General features: G+C 42.3%; 1 protein-coding gene across 2 annotated transcripts; it reads left to right on the top strand.

The window, feature by feature from the left end:
• Positions 1-4,811: 4,811 nt before the first annotated feature.
• Positions 4,812-16,872, top strand: LOC5509293 (TNF receptor-associated factor 4). 2 transcript variants are annotated; one of them, XM_032378229.2, is made up of 9 exons: positions 4,812-5,101; positions 10,327-10,378; positions 12,026-12,130; positions 12,604-12,765; positions 13,044-13,256; positions 13,773-14,213; positions 14,701-14,778; positions 14,959-15,036; positions 15,247-16,872. In XM_032378229.2, exons 1-9 carry the CDS (start codon positions 4,950-4,952, stop codon positions 15,859-15,861), a joined length of 1,896 nt encoding a protein of 631 aa, XP_032234120.2. In that variant the 5' UTR covers positions 4,812-4,949; the 3' UTR covers positions 15,862-16,872. The 2 variants fall into 2 exon arrangements, with proteins under 2 accessions (XP_032234120.2, XP_032234121.2); XM_032378230.2 differs by lacking the exon at positions 4,812-5,101 and adding an exon at positions 8,081-8,911.
• Positions 16,873-16,887: the final 15 nt, after the last annotated feature.

Genomic DNA, 16,887 nt, shown 5'->3' with positions numbered 1-16,887 from the left:
GTTTATTACTTTTTATACATTTAACAGGATATTTGATTGAGTAATTTTACTGCGTTTTCAATGTTTGCACGCATAATAAAAAACAGTGTAATGGACCGTTTCTTTAAGTCCTTTATTGACATTCCATTTCAGACGACGCGCTGCACGGTTTGTAAATGTTCCCGGTATAAATTAAATAAAAAGAAAACATCACCACCTCCGTTCGGTCGTTTTTTTTTATGGAATATGCGTGCGCATATATCTGACCCGCTTTCGACTATCAGAGGGAAAAGGATTCCTTTTTAGACTTTAAACTCTTAACTACTTGCCGTAAACAAACTAGCACAATGACCTCCTATGTAAAACTTGTCTGCTACCAGTTACGACATGGTCAGTCCAAGGGATGTATTGGGGGAGGGAGAATCTATGTTGATGGAAAAAATATGCTATCTTAAAATAAAATAAAAACTTGAAATATGATTTTTGAGTCTTATTTTGTTTCATTTCTCCGGATAGAATGCCCAGATAACGACTTTGATGCCCGCCACGTGTTGCTATCAGTATAACAACTTGGTAACCCGGCAACCACTTCCGAGGCCAGATAACTGAGATAAAAACCTAAGAAATCAACGATCATTTATCCACGCCTAAACACAGAAATACTCCGTTAACATCACTAGATTAAAAAGACATCTTTCTTCTATAGCTGTACGAATTTTGGGCTGATGAATTCGAGCTAAAGATATTTTTCTGGCGTGTTTTCTAGGTCGGGTAAAAAGAGTTTCATCCCTTGTCTCTTTTTACTAGGTATGTCGTGACACGGAAGCCATTTCGCAGTCGAGACGGCCGTCCGACCGCTAACCAATGAAATAGCGCCAGAAAGCACCGAGCGCCGAAAAAGCAGACAAAAACGCACACACGCACTAAAAACTCTAACTTTATTCACACCGTAGAGGTGAGCTCCCTGTCGTTAAAGCCGCATTGTCACCAGTTTACTTCCGACCGGAAACCTCAACCGTTAAAAGACAAAAGAATCTATTAAAATCCGGGATATTTAACAGGCCATCCGCTCTAAATTACCAATCACATCCTTAAAGAAACTTCCAATAGACACACTGCTTTCAATATTTTGAAATATTTTTCGCGTTTTCCGTTAAAAATCATCGGATATTGTCACGTAATCTACCGAAAACCTTAGCTTTCAATTGAACCGACTCTTTTCTCACCAATCTGCGAATTTCGCTCGTCATCCAGGGGCGACGGGCGGGAGGGGAAGGGTGGTGTTGGTGTTGCTATTGTTTTTTGTTTTTTTGTTGTAACATGAACGCGCGGTTTTAATATTGTTACAAGTGTTACCTGAATAAATCGATTATTTGGTGAATCCTATCTAGCGACTAGGATATAACCGAGAACACAAATGGAAAGACTAAATGATGTAGCCATAAGAAGAATGAAGTAATGATAAGTAAAAAGAAAAAAAGGTAGAGCCAATTGCTCGAGGATCGAACCTCCTCAGATCAAATGAAACGAAAAAAAATAGACCATACTTCCAGACATACTGTGAAACGCCATATGGCAGCTAAAACTTTCGGCACCAGCACCGCTATCTAGCGAACTGTACAAAAGACTGAGAAAAGACTGAGGTACCCGCGCATTAAGTGGGGAGGCAATAACCAGGATCCCAGGCCTGTCTTAGTCGATTACGCCACGATTCACGCCACGCACAGCACGCTGAGATGTAGACTGAAAAATATCGGGGTCTTTTTCACGCTTGCGTCTCTTGGGAACAAGCGCGTTGCTATAGTAGTGTGGTAATTTCGTCATCATGCACTGTTGGCTGTGACCTGGGTATCATATAGTACCCCTTTTAGTTGTTCTGCTTTGCTCTGACGCGCAAGTGCATATTACTTCTAGCCTTTCTTTTCCTGTGCTCAGTGCATACCTTCCGTGCTAAAGCCCAATGCAAACTGCGCCAGCACCTGCCAGCATTGCTGGCGAATTTTCTCTTGACTGACTGTAGGAAAAAGAAAATGTCAAAATGGGAAATGAACTTTCTCACATTTCCTTTTCCTTGTGGTCAGTCGAGCAAGAATTCGCCAGCAATGCTGGCCGGTGCTGGCGCAGTTTGCACAGGGCTTTAAGAAACAAAAAAAGCTGATATTTAGGCGTTCATATTCTTACACACTTGCATTGCCATGGGCGTAGGAAGAGCAAAACAAGGGAGTTGCATACAATATAAAAGAAAACATTTGTTTTAATATTTGTTTTTTTATAGTACATCACTGTTTCACAGAAACAGCAGAAAATCCTTTGCACAGAAAAACCTTTGTACCATGTCTCAGCTTGAAAGTACACTAAACCATTGAAGGGCTACCAAAGGAATGCCTGATATCCACCGAAATGTGAGAGTTGGAGCCACTATTGAGTTTTTCTCTCTACTTTAGATTGGAATGCACCTGTATAGTATTTTGTTTTTATCTAGCAATCTATGATGATTACAAATAAGGTAATAATAACAATGTCTTTAATGTACAACACAGGGTTTGCCCTCACAAATTTGAGGTTTAGCAACGAAAATTTGGCCGATAAAACAGGCAGACATGGTACCGAGAGAAAGTGCACGATCTGAAAAACAAAGCAGTGATTCTGGCGAATTTTTGCTATAAATGTCTAGTAAACTTTGCTGGCACAAAAATGCATAATAGTTATTTTGCACACGATCTTAGCTTATTTGTTCGATCCTATAATTAGGTAAAGGCAGACCAGGGCCGTAGCCAGGACAAAAATTACAGGGAAATTAGCAGAAAGGCGTGACTGTGCCTTTCAGTATTGTTTTAATGCTTCTGTATCTGCCAACACGCCCAATATTTCGATTCCTGTTACAGCTCTACTTTCCCGCGCAACCCAAATAACCAGGAAACCTGGAAAAAAAAGGTCGAGCGCAAAAGGTAGGGGACTAAAATAGAAAAGAGGTGGTCGTGATTGTTTAAAGCTAGGCAGACTAAACGGAGAGCGAAAAGAAGAGAAGAGAAAATTGTGAAAAAAGGGATGAAAAAGAAGTGAGAAAAATGTGGACAATGACATATTTTTTATCGATGCAAAAAATTTATTTGCTTACTTTTTTTTCTCGAGTGCAGTATTGTTCCATTGCCCTTTGTAAAGGTCCGTTACTCTGGACGCCAGACGTCTAGTGAGAGGAAAGACTGTCACGAAAAGAATATCGAATGAAAGTGCCTTTTATAGAGAAAAACGTAGGAAGAAACCACCGGACAGCCTTTATCTGCTGGTGTGCGTTGAACCTTGAAACTGACCTCTACTCCAAACCTACTGACCAACACCAACACCTTCTTTTTTCATCTTGCCACCCTCATCACACCAAAAAGGCTATCCTCTATAGCCTCGCCCTCCGTATTCGCCGCATTTGTTCTACAGAAGGAAGCTTTAATTACCGCTGCAATAAACTCGCCAACTACCTCCTCAAGCGTGGCTATAAACCCGCTTTTCTCGAGAGACAAATCCTACGCGCTGCTAACATTTCCCGCATTGACGCCCTACGCCCTAATAATAACAACCACAAAAAGTCCCGTCGCATCCCCTTTGTCACTACTTATAAACCTACACTACCTAACATCAACGACATAATCCGTAGAAATTACAACCTCAGGCCCGAACGCACCCCCCTCCCCCCCCCCCCCCCCCACCACTACCACAAAGGCCGAAGGTCCACATTCGCTTATCAATAGACGTGCTATTTGTAGACAAAACATCCCGTGGCAATACAAAAATCCTTTTTTTTTTTTTGTTCTTTTGGGGGTATTCAGATTTTTATTAAAGAACTCCCCTTCCCCGGAAAAATTAGGTCCACTTTTTCGGATTTCGCACCCCCCCCCCCCCCCATGAGAAATCCTGGGTACGGGCCTGAACCTCCTACTCTCGTCTAAGCGATGCCATAAGGTTTTCACTGAGCCCCCTCTTGTCGCCCTTCGCCGCTCACCTAACCTCCGCGACATCCTCGTTAAAGCCAAGCTACCTTCCGACCGCCCTATAAATACCAACCAACCTCCCGGTGCTTTCCGTTGCCTCGTTCCTTGACTCGTAAAGCCGGTTGGTAGGAGACTAGGTTCTAGTCCTGTACCAGATTTCGTCTCCGGAAATGACAACAACTTGGACTGCACCGCAACTCCCATAAGGGTGGTAGGTCACTTCCGGCGAAAACCAACGTCACCTGTGTTAACGATTACCGGTAGGAATCAAATACCCAGAAACAATAGCGTTAAACCAAAGCTCTGATAAATTATCGTTTAACTGTTATAAAAACTTTTTAAATCATCGAAAGACAATGTACCAGAAAATTGTAAACACCTTACGGAATACTTCGCATCGCTGGAATTTTTCCCACACTTTAATTCGAATTTGATCAATGGTTGTACAAACACGCAAAGCCGCATTGTTCGTCGACATCTGTGTGCAATAAATGTTTAATAATGTCAGAGCTTGAATTGGAGTGTTGTGAATAGTAATACCGCTACGGGAGTTGTGAGTTTTTGTTTTGTTTATTAAGGGAACAACGGTCAACGACGTCACGTTATCTTCCGGCTAAGATAAACTAAAAATTCATCGACTTCCCCTTGAACAAATTACAGTAAACCTCAGCACACAATCGCTCTTTAAAAACTGCTGTTTACCCCGATAAATCGCAGACAAAACACAAAAGTAAATAAGCCTTTGTCGCCTGTCAACGACACAGTCTTTTGTGATGAAGATGACATGACACATTCGTCACGCTCTCTATTGTGACACATTCAGTCACGCATGCGTAAATGTTGAACCTGCACTGGAATTATTCAGATTCGACCCAGAGGATTGTCAACTTGAATTGAACTGCTGTTCCAAACTAGGCACGCTGCAGTTTTTTTCTCAGATGCTGATCATAACTTGAAGGAATCTAGTAGGAAGCTACATTAACCAAAATGCCGGGTCACAAAAGTTTCTTTGTACCGGCCGTCAGGGAAAACCTACTTTGCCGAATTTGCCATTTGCCCGTTCGTAATGCCGTCCAAGTTTCAGTGTGTGGCCACAGATTCTGTGATTCTTGTCTCAATCATGCCCTCGGTGAAACAAGGTAAGCTAATAGAGATTTTTTAGTAATTTGTATTATATTATCCTTTCATGGCGCGTTCTGCCGCGTAAGATGAACAAGACCAAACTAGCTCCTCATACAAACACTGAATTCATCCATTATCGCAGTCAGAAAGGTTAAAATCTTGACCCATAACTTTCACGATTCATTAATTCTAACTTGAAATAATGGTTTTGCGGCTAAAAATGTTAAAAGAATTAATGATTGTTGTGATATCGGCGAGCTGAAACCTACGTGTGCCTCGCGCTCTTTCCAACGCTGCGCTCTGAATCCTATCCCAGCGGGGAGAATAAATCTTCCTATTTTTAACGTATTATCTAAACATCCAAGCTATTCATAATTCCACGGGCTTTTGAGGCGAATGCTATATCATTAGTTGTAGTTTCTGCACCGTTGTTTACATTATAATTTGAGGTAAAACCAGCTAAATTATGACTTATTCATGAACGGTTTACATTCATTTTGCATTATCCTGCCAACCAATTGCTGTTTTAATAGAATTTCGTGCGCTGCTAAAAATTGAATAATAAGCGTAACAATCTGGCCGTAAATAATCTACTTCATAAATTATCGTGATTTATCTTATACATATTTTCATGTAAAATCATATCTTGTAGTTTATTTTTTTGACAGTGTCTTTATTTGATCAGAGCCTCATGTTGACCTTTCTAATATGAGGATACCCTACGCCTTTTTGTTTTTTATGGATGGATACTTGTTTTCGTTCTAAACGAATATCCAAAAAAACTTTTGTTTTGCTCTAAGAACGAGAGGAACATCAACACAATATTTGAGGTCACTCGGAATCTTTTCTTTCGAGTATCTGTTGAACCTTATAACAATAGAGTCTTTACCGCAATACAAATCTCGGATTCTGTATCCTAACCTGGAAAACATCCCTCCCGTCATTCTATAGGTCCTATTTTTTTTAAATTAGTCATCTTTTTTAAAAGTACTGTTTAGAAAAAATGCAACCCTATTATAAACCGTTTGTAAATAAAGCTTGAAATAATCTGACAAGCGAAGAAATCATGCAATTCAGGTTACCCGTCATCCCCTAGGTAGCTGTAGCTTCCATGTGGAATTTCCTGAAAACGCTGACACGAATTACCCGCCGTAAAAAAGTGACGCCGATCCGTCGTAATACGAGAAATCACTTATGATGACGTTAGTTCCCAGTCGATAAGGCGAGAGCGAAGGAATATGAGCCATATTGGTTTTCTTTCCTGTGTAGGGTGAAAAGTGTTGATTTATCGCAATTTTATATCAAGTGGTTATATTTTCTCTAGTGGGAAAAATTCTCTTTAGCTGTACTTTATATTTCAATTAAAAGTTTTATAAGAATTATTACACTTTTTGATGGTAGTTAATTGGCTCCGTTTTTTTAAAACTAAAATTTATTTTTATTTTACTTAATTCCTCATTTTTACCAGGGATTATATAGGGATTATACGTGATTGATCATTTTGTTTGACTTTCTATATATTTTTTTTGCCCAGTTTCAAGAGATGACCAAATGCCGCGCGCGCGGTCGCTTGTAATGTTTTGAACAAGCTTAATTTGTAATGTTTTCCTCATGCAAACAGCCTCCAGGAAACTGATAATACGCGTGTCCTAGTAAACTAATACTCTTTTTCTCTTAATAATTGATGTTTATTTGCCGAGTTTTAATATGAATGAATTCCTAACCTCCGAGGTGTCGACATTTCCGAAAAGCCGAAAACTCTCTAAGGGCACCGCGTAATTGGCTAACAAATGGCGAAAATGCTTTGTAATCAGCTCTAATCTTTTAGACATAATTACTTTCCTGCAATAGCAGCGCCGCAAACGTAAGTAGAATTTGCAGATTTTTGTCGCCTCGTCCGCTAGGTTTTTACCGCCATATTGTGAATCTGAAATCTGCGGGCGTTTATCGACTTGTGCGGTGTCGAAAGATAAGTTAAGAGATAAGCGACAAAGTAAACTCCTCCCTTTCTTATCTTGCTATTTATTTTATTCGCCATAAAATCGATTCACTAGTTATAGCAGAGGACTAATCCTTAAAGAAGGATAAGTGGTTGTGTCGATTCGCACTCTTATCCGTGCTCGGAAGTCCTGCGGGTTTTGCTGAGGGCGCTGCCAAATGTCTCTACCGCAGATGAATTTTCGCGGTCAAAGAATGCGCTTGATCCTCGATGTACCCTGGGCACCAGAGGCTTCAAGCTTCGCTAACAAAGAGCCGGGAAAAGACGAAAACAACTGATTGTCTTGGGTAGTGAAGCTTAGAGTCTTTGGTACCAAGAGTAAAGCCGATTATTAGGAAACGCCACGGCTAAAGTCACGCAACTTATACGGCTGTGACGTCACGTAAACACTGCCGCCCCTCCTCCCATCCCCTCCCCTCAGCAAATGCAAAGTATGTGCCTGCTCCCTGGAATAAACGGCGTTGTAGTGCAACACCTTTGCAGCTATTTATATCGCTCTTATCCGCGTAAGCAATTAAGCTGCTCTTTAAGGCGAAAAGATTTGGGGATTTTGTTGGTTTTAAGCTTTCTAAATCCTTAATCGTTACTTCTTCTTGTACAAATAAAAGGGCGATGGTTATATGTGATATCACGTGATGTAATACTAGACACTACTAGTTGTGTGTCGATGATGATGAAAATGATGACGTTGATAATACTGATGACGATATGACCATCACAATTGGTGATAGTGGTGATATGATGATAATCCAATGTCAATGCATTTTGACATTCAGCAGAGAAATGAAATAAAGTTGTAAATGAACATCGCGGGAATAAAATTGTAATGAACAACGGCGCGGACATCGGGCGCGTACTCAGGATTGGCTGGGGGGGGGGGGGGGGTGCGCAGTCATAGAATCATATGGGAAAAGCATAGTATTTGAAGATTCCTTAAAAAGAAATGACCCACTTTTTGGCCGCCAAGGGGGGGGGGGTGCGCGCACCTTGCACCCCCCTGTGTACGTGCCTTTACATGGTCATATGCGCTTTGCTTGTTACCAGGTAACTGACTTTTCTCGAAAGTAGATTCTGGCTGTTCCACGCAGAAGCAAGGGTGACCGGAACTATAAACGCCAACAAGTAGCGACATGGATATGTCGAGTTCTTGTCTCTTATCGACCCTTACACCAAAAGTCACTCTCAAGACATTTTGTAGCTTCCCCATATCTATTATTCACGATAAGGGTGGTCTGATGTTTCTTGAAATTGAGGTCAAAGATCCTGCTTTGATAAAAGTGCTTGAAATAAACCGACGGAAGTCTTGATGTTTCTCACAAGAAACAATATAAGGAGTGTCTCCGACATTTTAGAAGTTGTCTGAGTAGTTCGTGTAATATCTATTTGTTGGTTTCCTCTAAGGTCTAATGCGCTGACCATGCAGCCTTTCGAAGGTTTGTTTATTAGTTATGATTAGCTTATAACCAAGTGTGGTCCGGTATCTACTTCTATCCCTTTCCGACAAGAGCCCCATTTAAAATGGGATCAGAAAGAGGTCAAATGATCACACACGTTATAATGTACTGTACCTAAATTGACGGAAATAGAGGATTGTGAACGCCGTTCCCACGCTTATAATCAAAACTGTACCTTGTCAGCCATAATTGGAGAAGATTAACAAGCTTTGAATCCCTGTCATGACTCATACTTCTTATCGTTAAGACAAATACTGATTACAAGGGTTTCTCTGATTCTTTGATCGCCGTCTCTTCGCCATGTCATCACTAGACTGCGTGCGGCCGCTGTTCAGTAATGTTTGCTCCTGTTTTTCCAAGAGAAAAACTGAAAGGTTGGAAATCTTTAGAAAATAAGGAGAAGTGATTTGTGGGAGAGTGTTAGTGTGTTAAAAGGAGAAAGTCGAAGGTGGTTGAATTTGATTACAGAAGAGAAAATAAGGGTGGACAACAAGATGGACTCCTTGACGAGAATGAAAAATGTTTTAATTTTTTTAAAGGCTGTAGCCGACTTTTCATAGAAAAAAGGGGTAGTAATTTAAGGAGAATTGAACTGTGTTCTAAGGTACTAGTCGAAGGATGTTAGAGATGGTTAAAAAAGGGGAAAGACGGGTCGATAACAAAATGGAAATGTCTTTTTGATAACGATAATGCTAAGTTTGATTTCCCGTCGAACTCTTTCGTTTGCACTTGTGATGGTGACGTCATTTCTGACCGAAGTAGAACGAAAAGACTCTTGAGTTTCAGCTTAGTAAATTTTCAAAAACATTGAGGTGGAAAAGATAATGAACATTTTACAAGCTACCGAGGCCATTTTTTCTGCTTGTGTACTTGAAGGACACGTCGGACGTGGTCATGCCTTGGCGAACTAATAGCAACTGAGAGATCATATTTCTGTGGCCTTTCAAAGGCTTTCTAGTTGACATATCTGTCCTTAGACACTTTGACCACGTTTAGTAGCGTATATATACCCCGTCAAATGACGAGCGGAGAAAACCTGTCGCTGTTCTCAAGAAACCATGTGAGTCTCCCGGTTACACTAACCCAGCCCAAAGTCAAACGAAATTCCTTCGCGATTGATAATATTAAGGACGCTTTATTCTTTGCTTATCAAGTCCCGTAAACACTTGATCTGATCAGTTAAACAACAGTCAATTTTTTGAGGTGTTTTCAACAGGGTTTGAACATGTCAAAACGGCCATTCAACTTTCCGGAAGTCAAGGTTTGCTATAGAGCCTTTCCCATGCCTCTATTTGCCTTCCGTTTCTTCTCCACTAATTACTATATGGCATGGAAAACCATTCGTTGAACATGTGCTGTTAGGGAACTCGATGATTTCCAAGGCCCTATAAGTCGAAAGGTCACAGCATCTAGGGCCATACAGACATCTAGCTCATTTATCTCAATCAAAGATTGTTGGCGACGCTTCCAGCTGTAGTTGCATATGCATAACACAGAGCCTCGTTAAACTCTAAGGCAAACACTGCAGACAGTCCCTATACTTAACTGAACACACAATGTGCTGTCTCGAGCTTTGTCGCGCTCTGTTTGGAATGTAGAACAAGCTTTTCACGCCATAAAAGTCGATAACAATCGGATGAGTGAGCGACAGATGCGGTGGGAAGAAGTGGTGGTCGTCACGTCACGACAGACTAGCTTGCTGCAAACCCATCAGCCTCGCGAGTTTGTGTTGTTGTGTGGGCCTCTTCATGACTCGAATGTACATCTTTCTTGCTCCTTCTGTCAACAGGAGTGGAAGACTGCGGTGTCCCGTGGATAACACTGCCATAGATTACAGTCAGGTAAGCGAACAATTCGTGACTCTCTCCCTTACTCCTTGCTTTACTCGTTAAAGGGTGTACTAGCGTTAAAAGCGTGTAGCAGGCATTTCTATTGGTAAATAAAGCGGGGATTATGCTTGTCTTGAAGTTAGCTTTCTTTCTCTTTCTGAGGAATATTTAAAGAATTGTCCGTTACACTAAAAGGCACGAGTCTTTCGACCTGTGCAATTCAAAACAAAGTTAGCGACCTCCATTAACTTTCCCGACAGGTTAGCGGAAAAGAGTAATTTGTTTTAACAAAAAAAAAAATCAATCCAGTAGATTTCTGCAGCACAATTAAACCCTTTTAGTTAATGTTTTTTTTTGTGTGTGTGTGATAGCATCATTTTTATATTCCGCAAATTTTCAGCTTGTTTTCTCGTTTTCAATTTACCGCTCGATAACTGATCTTCAGGAGACCCATGCTTAAAGTTCTCTATATACCTTTAATTAGGTCTTCTTTTCATCAGTAATAACACAAACTTCAAACTCAAATCAAAGTTTTAATTATTAGCCTAATCCCCACTCAAATACGTTTTCGTTTAGCCAACAAAAAAGGTATTTCCCCATATGGTTCTGGATCTTTCTACCAGATAAGCTATCAAATCATAAATTCCTGAATACGTCTCGCCCTGATTTTGCTTCGAAAACTGTTTTATTATCTCGACTTCTTCCGAGTGTTTACTTTCTGTCCATGCATTATCTCTTGGTCTTCACAATTCCGTTCGGTTTTGAATTTCCCATTTAATCCCTAAGTGATTTCGCTTGTAGACGTTTTGTCATCCCTTTGTCGCACGGGGCGAAATCCCTCGCAGATAATGCCTCAAATCAGAGGTGCACGGGGTTTTGCTTTGCTTGGCAGTTTCCTACACAAGATAAAGTGCATTACAGTTCTAGGATATCTAAAGGGCGTAACCTCACCGGATAACGATCACTGGGAACACAAACGTGTATCTGGGTGAAATATGTCGCGCTTGATCCCCGCGGCTATCTACTTGAATGTGCGCTCAAGGCTTTCACAAAGTCTAATCTTCAGGGACTTCTAATCTTCATAGGACTTCACTGGCGTTCACAGGTCTCGTACATTTCTTGTCTAAACAAGTTTTCTTGATAACTCAATAACCTTTGACATTTTATTTAATTAATCGAAATTAATGTAGAAGAGATCTGAGTCAAACCAAGCCATCTCAACTTTCCTCTGACGTGTTTTTTGAATCCTTGACTAATCTTAGTCCGATAGTTTTGTTTTTTCTGATAAATTAATCAAAACATTTGAAAGTTTTGAAACTGTATTTTTAATCTCCCTTAAGCTTATTTGCGGAGTCAGTTTTGATTCGTGTTACTCTGTCCCGTTTTCTGTAATCTCTTTTCGTGTTTACATAGTCATGTTTTCCGAATCGACCTTAGTTTAGTTCACTGCTTTACATATTAGAAGGACGCACGGTAACGCTTTGTGTCGTTTCTCTCTGACCAGTGCCCATTATTTCTCTCTTGTTAGCAATTACTTCTTTTTGTTAGAACATGTTTTTGATCATGTACATTTACATTGGCTTATTTGCTAGGAAGGAACTATGTATTTTCATCGTTTGTATTGAGACGTCTTCTATTTCTCACTCGTGCTGGGCGCAGGTTTACGCAGACGACGTTACCAACCAGATGATCATGTCGCTGACCGTCATATGTGACTACTACCAGGCGGGATGTAAGTGGAAGGGCCAGCTACGGAAGCTACAGGTTAGCCCGACTTACTTGGAACACCCCTCACGCGCAAAACACGTAACAGATTGGGAAGATGTTATGAGCACTATGAGTGTTCATAAAGATTGAGTGATTTTGCAATTTCTGAACTGACTCGTCATGTCATTAGTTCCGTCACTAGCTTACTGGATCACTCATTGTTCGCACGCTAAGTTGATACTCGCTATTGGGATCACTCACTCTTTCATGGGATCACTCGCTATCTTACTGGATCACTCGCTCTCTCACTGGATCACTCGCTCTCTCATGGGATCAGTCGCTCTCTCATGGGATCAGTCGCTGTCTCATGGGATCTCTCACGGGATCACTCGCTCTCTCATGGGATCACTCGCACTCTCATGCAATTAGTCGCTCTCTTATGGGATCACTCGCTCATTGGATCACTCATTCGCTCGCTCGTAGTAAGCAGTGTTGTATTCTTCTTAAAACATGTTTTTTCTTTATACCAGGGCCACCTGGCAGAGTGTAAGTTCGTCTCGGCTGATTGTTCGAATTCGTGCGGTGCTCGGATACAGAAGCGCCGCATGTCCGAACACACGTCCAAGGACTGTCCGAAAAGGAGAGTCTGCTGCGCCAGGTGCAAGGCGGAAATGTCTTACGAACAACTTAGGGTGAGTCTGCGGTACAGAAATGAAGGTGCGCTTGTGTTCTGGTGCACAGAACCAGAACCAGTGCCTCCCCCCCCCCCCCCCCCCAAAGTGTTTTTTATCTATATTTATAGACAATTCTCGCCGTATTGGTGACGGTGCTATGGCACTTTTGGGAAGGCTTGTGAAAAAAGTCTTTATACATGACTCGCAGTAATAGATTGATGCCTGATCCTAGTTAATACACTCAGGTGCCCATCGACGTATGCATTACTAGGTCCATGTCTCTACTCGGTCTGCAGGTACACAGCTGCCCCGCACTGCGCGATCGAGGAAGTGATCGGGGCAGCAACCGGTCCGTCAATTCCGTGAGTTCCGACCATGTCACGTGTCCTAGGAACTGCGGAGAGCGCATGCGTGTTCAAGACAAGGCAAGGCACATGCGCGAAGATTGCTTGAACCGCTGGGTGTTCTGTCAGTACTGCAACACGGAGATCGTCTTTAGGGACAGACAGGTTTGTGTGTGAATATGCATGTGTACGTTTTCTGTCAGCCGCCATTTTGTCATCATGGTTAAGTACCAAGTGTGAGCAAGCATCAATAGACCGTTTTCACGATGTTGCGCGCGCATCCCAAATTCCACAGACTGGCGGGCCACAGCTGACCTAAAATAGCATACGATGGACTTTACAGATGAAGCTATAGAAAATGCTGTCAGAGTGATTCTTTCGCGGATTTTTTTGAGTGAAATTCCCCTTCGTCAGCATTTTGGATAAGCTGTGGCCCGCCAGTCTGTGGCATTTTGGGTGCGCGCGCAGCATCGTGAAAACGGTCTATTTCCATCGCCTGATTTAGGGGAGGTATTTTGGATTGGCTTTCGCCAATTAAGTATGAGCTTTTGTTTTTAGATAGTTATTTTGAGATTACATAATTCGGCTCCAAAAGGTGGTAATTTTGATTTTTTTCTTGAAATAAAGCAATAACAGATGGATATAATTAAATATTTTTTAGAATTTTTTTTACATTTGTAGGATCATTTGCGCCGCTGCCCTGTCTATAATAGACGGCAGCCTGCCACCCCATCACGTGCCAACAAAAGCAACTCCCCAACCGTGCGCTTCGAGGTGCAGCAACACACGCGCCAGCAACACTCGCGCACGCGCAGTAGCAACGAGCGGGAGAACCAAATGCCACCTTCAAACTCTGCCCCACCTCTCCGCTCGGTCTCATTCCCAGCCTCTCTTAACCACATCGGCCGGGAAGACCGGGACGTCGGACGGCAGGTGGCGCATCGCGGATCGACAAACGACTTGAGCCGGTCCACTGAGGAGTTAGACTCTGACATTTTCACCTGCACGTGCGGAAGGAGGATCTCGCGCGCGGAGATCACGACCCACATGTCAGACGAGTGTCCGAGAAGACTGACCAAGTGTCAGCACTGCCGGGTCATGGTCAAATTTGAGGACGTAGAGGTGGGTCCCATCCCCCTCCTTCCCCTGCTCTCCCCTACCTTGCCCTGCTCTCCCCTACCTTCCCCCTCTATTCTATCTTTTCTTTAGGGTATTTCCCATGCTCTGTGTGGGACCCTTCAGCCACTGAGTGAGCCTGACTTTCAATTCGTCTTTTCCAAATCTCGTCTTTGGGTGTTAGGGCATTCTAATGCGACTCGCACTGCCGTGGCCACCAACATATGATCACTAACAAAGTTAGCCAATCAGGATCCGAGAATCACATTGACACCATCGCCAAATCTGGTGTCGTATTCTAAAGGACACTGAAACATCTGTTTGCGGTCCCATTTGGCTAAGTGAAGTCCACATCAATCAAAGGGTACATCTCTCGCATTCTGATTTGCTGCTTTCTAAATCTGTTAAGGTGGCCAAGGTAGCGTGCGTCGCCCAAAACATTTCAGATCAAATCAGGAATCATTTTGAAACATTATGTTCCATCTGTCAACAGACTCATCACCAGAGCTGTCCATCATTTCCGCTCAGCTGTCCCAACAACTGCGGAGTCGCGCAGATCCCTAGAGGCGAGGTTAGTCACGAGTTATGACCTCAGTTTTGTCACGCGGTACTTTGGTTACGTCACATGGTATTTTTTATTCAAACAACTCTCAGCTGATGCGCCCTTCTGTTTCCTCGACTCGACCACATTATATCTTGCCCTCGTAATCCAGTATGCCATCCCTCTTATTTCCCTTATGTTACATTCTAGGTGGAACTTCATTTGTCACGTGACTGCCGGTCTAATATCATGCAGTGCCCATTCAGACACGCTGGCTGTCACAAGCAGGTTCGTACACCAAACCAGCTCTCCTCTTACTATCCACACCTCCCCTTGTATCCATCTGGACCTCCTACTATTCACACCTCCTCTTTTATCTATCTGGACCTCTTACTATTCAAACACTCCCCAACATCCCCCCCCCTCCCTACACCATCGATGGTTCCACATCGAGTCATAGGGGCTTGGTGGGTCTGATTGTTCTCTCCGCTTTTCTAGTTCCCTCAGAGAAGTCTCCAGCGGCATATTGAAGAATCCGTACAACAGCACCTCGAGTTAGTGTCCGAGCTCGCCATACAACAGCAAAAAGAGATCAACTCCCTCAAAGAGATTGTGCGACACTGCAAACCCTACCACGACAGCAAGCTCCTCTGGCGAATCGACGATTTCTGGGAAGCCTTTGACGAAGGGAAGAGGAAGCCTGGGACCGAGCTGCATAGCCCTGTTTTCTACACGTCAAACTACGGGTACAAGTTCAAGGTGGTGTTGTTTCCGTACGGTAATGGTAGCGGAGAAGGGACTCATTTGTCCTTGTACATTCGACTTTTGCCGGGAGAGTACGACTCGTTACTGCCTTGGCCCTTTGAGGGCCAGATCACTCTAACCTTGCTTGACCAGAGTACGGACAAGCGAGCAAAAAGACACATTAGTCAGTCGTTCAGCCCTGATCCCAACTGGAAGAGCTTCCAAAGACCGAGTAAGAACTCCACCTCGCTTGGTTTCGGCTACCCTCAGTTCGTATCCCACCGGGGCTTGGAGTCTATTGGTTACGTCAGAGATGACGTGTTATTTCTCAAGGTGACGATAGACTGTAAGAATGCCGTTGACCTATAGGAGCAAAGGCTCATCTGTCATATCAACGGAGGGTATAGACGAGGTCATAGCAGTACATTGGTTGATGCTCATGAAGTCATCACCCTTACGTAATTTTCGAATCCAACGATACGTTAACCGAGACGCCAATTCGGAAACTTCCGTAAATGTTTCTTAGCGAATTGCTATTCGAGAGACTCCCGGTAGATCGGCGACTCGTAACAATAATCGGCAGCACTAAATGGCTGCCACTTGAAAATTTCAAAATGCTAATAATTTTTTATTTCCCTGGTAAGGTCCTTGGACTTCTCTGTCAAATCGCTTTGTAATCTTTGTACTTTTATATTGAGGTGATTGATATGTCTTGCAAAAACTTGCTATGACAAGCATGGCTATGACGACTTGGAACTTATGAATCCGGATTGAAATTGCAGGACAAGACGAAGCAAAAAGAGGGAGCGAATTTTTCACATTACCCCTTTTCACTCTTCCACTGCTATGTTCGCCATCTTGAGTTTTTTTTTGCACTATTGAATCCATATCGGATCCAATATCATGTTACAGGTCCATAGCCAGGATTCTTAACGGAGGGGTGGGGAAAGGCTTATTCATTTAGCGGACTATTTCTCATCCTAACTCGCAGTGGTACTCAACTTTTATTTGAGTCGACTCTCCAAACCCCCTGGCTACCGACCTGCACTGAATTCGTACTTTTCTCCCCTAAAGAACATATATTATCATAATTGCTCATTTTAATTCAAGCATGGACTCCATACTATATATTTTTAAATGCAGCCAAATCGTTTTTATACTCTAATTGAAATGAGATTCTATAAATGCTCGTCGTTGTTTCATGTTTCGTTGAAACAGAAGCACTTTGTATACGCTTGCTACATGAATAGAAAGGTAAATAATATTAAAATTGCGCTTTTGTGGATAGAGTTTAGCCAGCGGTTTATTCATGTTCATTAGTTAAATATAAAATAAGAATTTGATGTAAATATGACAAAAATTATTATCATAATGTCAGGATTCTTGTTGTGTTTA

The sequence above is a fragment of the Nematostella vectensis genome, chromosome 4, assembly GCF_932526225.1.
Source record: "Nematostella vectensis chromosome 4, jaNemVect1.1, whole genome shotgun sequence".
NCBI lineage: Eukaryota > Metazoa > Cnidaria > Anthozoa > Actiniaria > Edwardsiidae > Nematostella > Nematostella vectensis.
Note: the sequence above shows the minus strand (reverse complement) of the source record. Positions and strands in the feature narration are given on the sequence as shown.

Coding starts and splice junctions, on each gene's coding strand:
- LOC5509293 (XM_032378229.2), top strand. CDS start 4,950: ATGCCGGGTCACAAAAGTTTCTTTGTACCGGCCGTCAGGGAAAACCTA. Junction 13,257..13,772: donor TCGTCTTTAGGGACAGACAG/GTTTGTGTGTGA, acceptor TTACATTTGTAG/GATCATTTGCGCCGCTGCCC. Junction 14,214..14,700: donor TCAAATTTGAGGACGTAGAG/GTGGGTCCCATC, acceptor ATCTGTCAACAG/ACTCATCACCAGAGCTGTCC.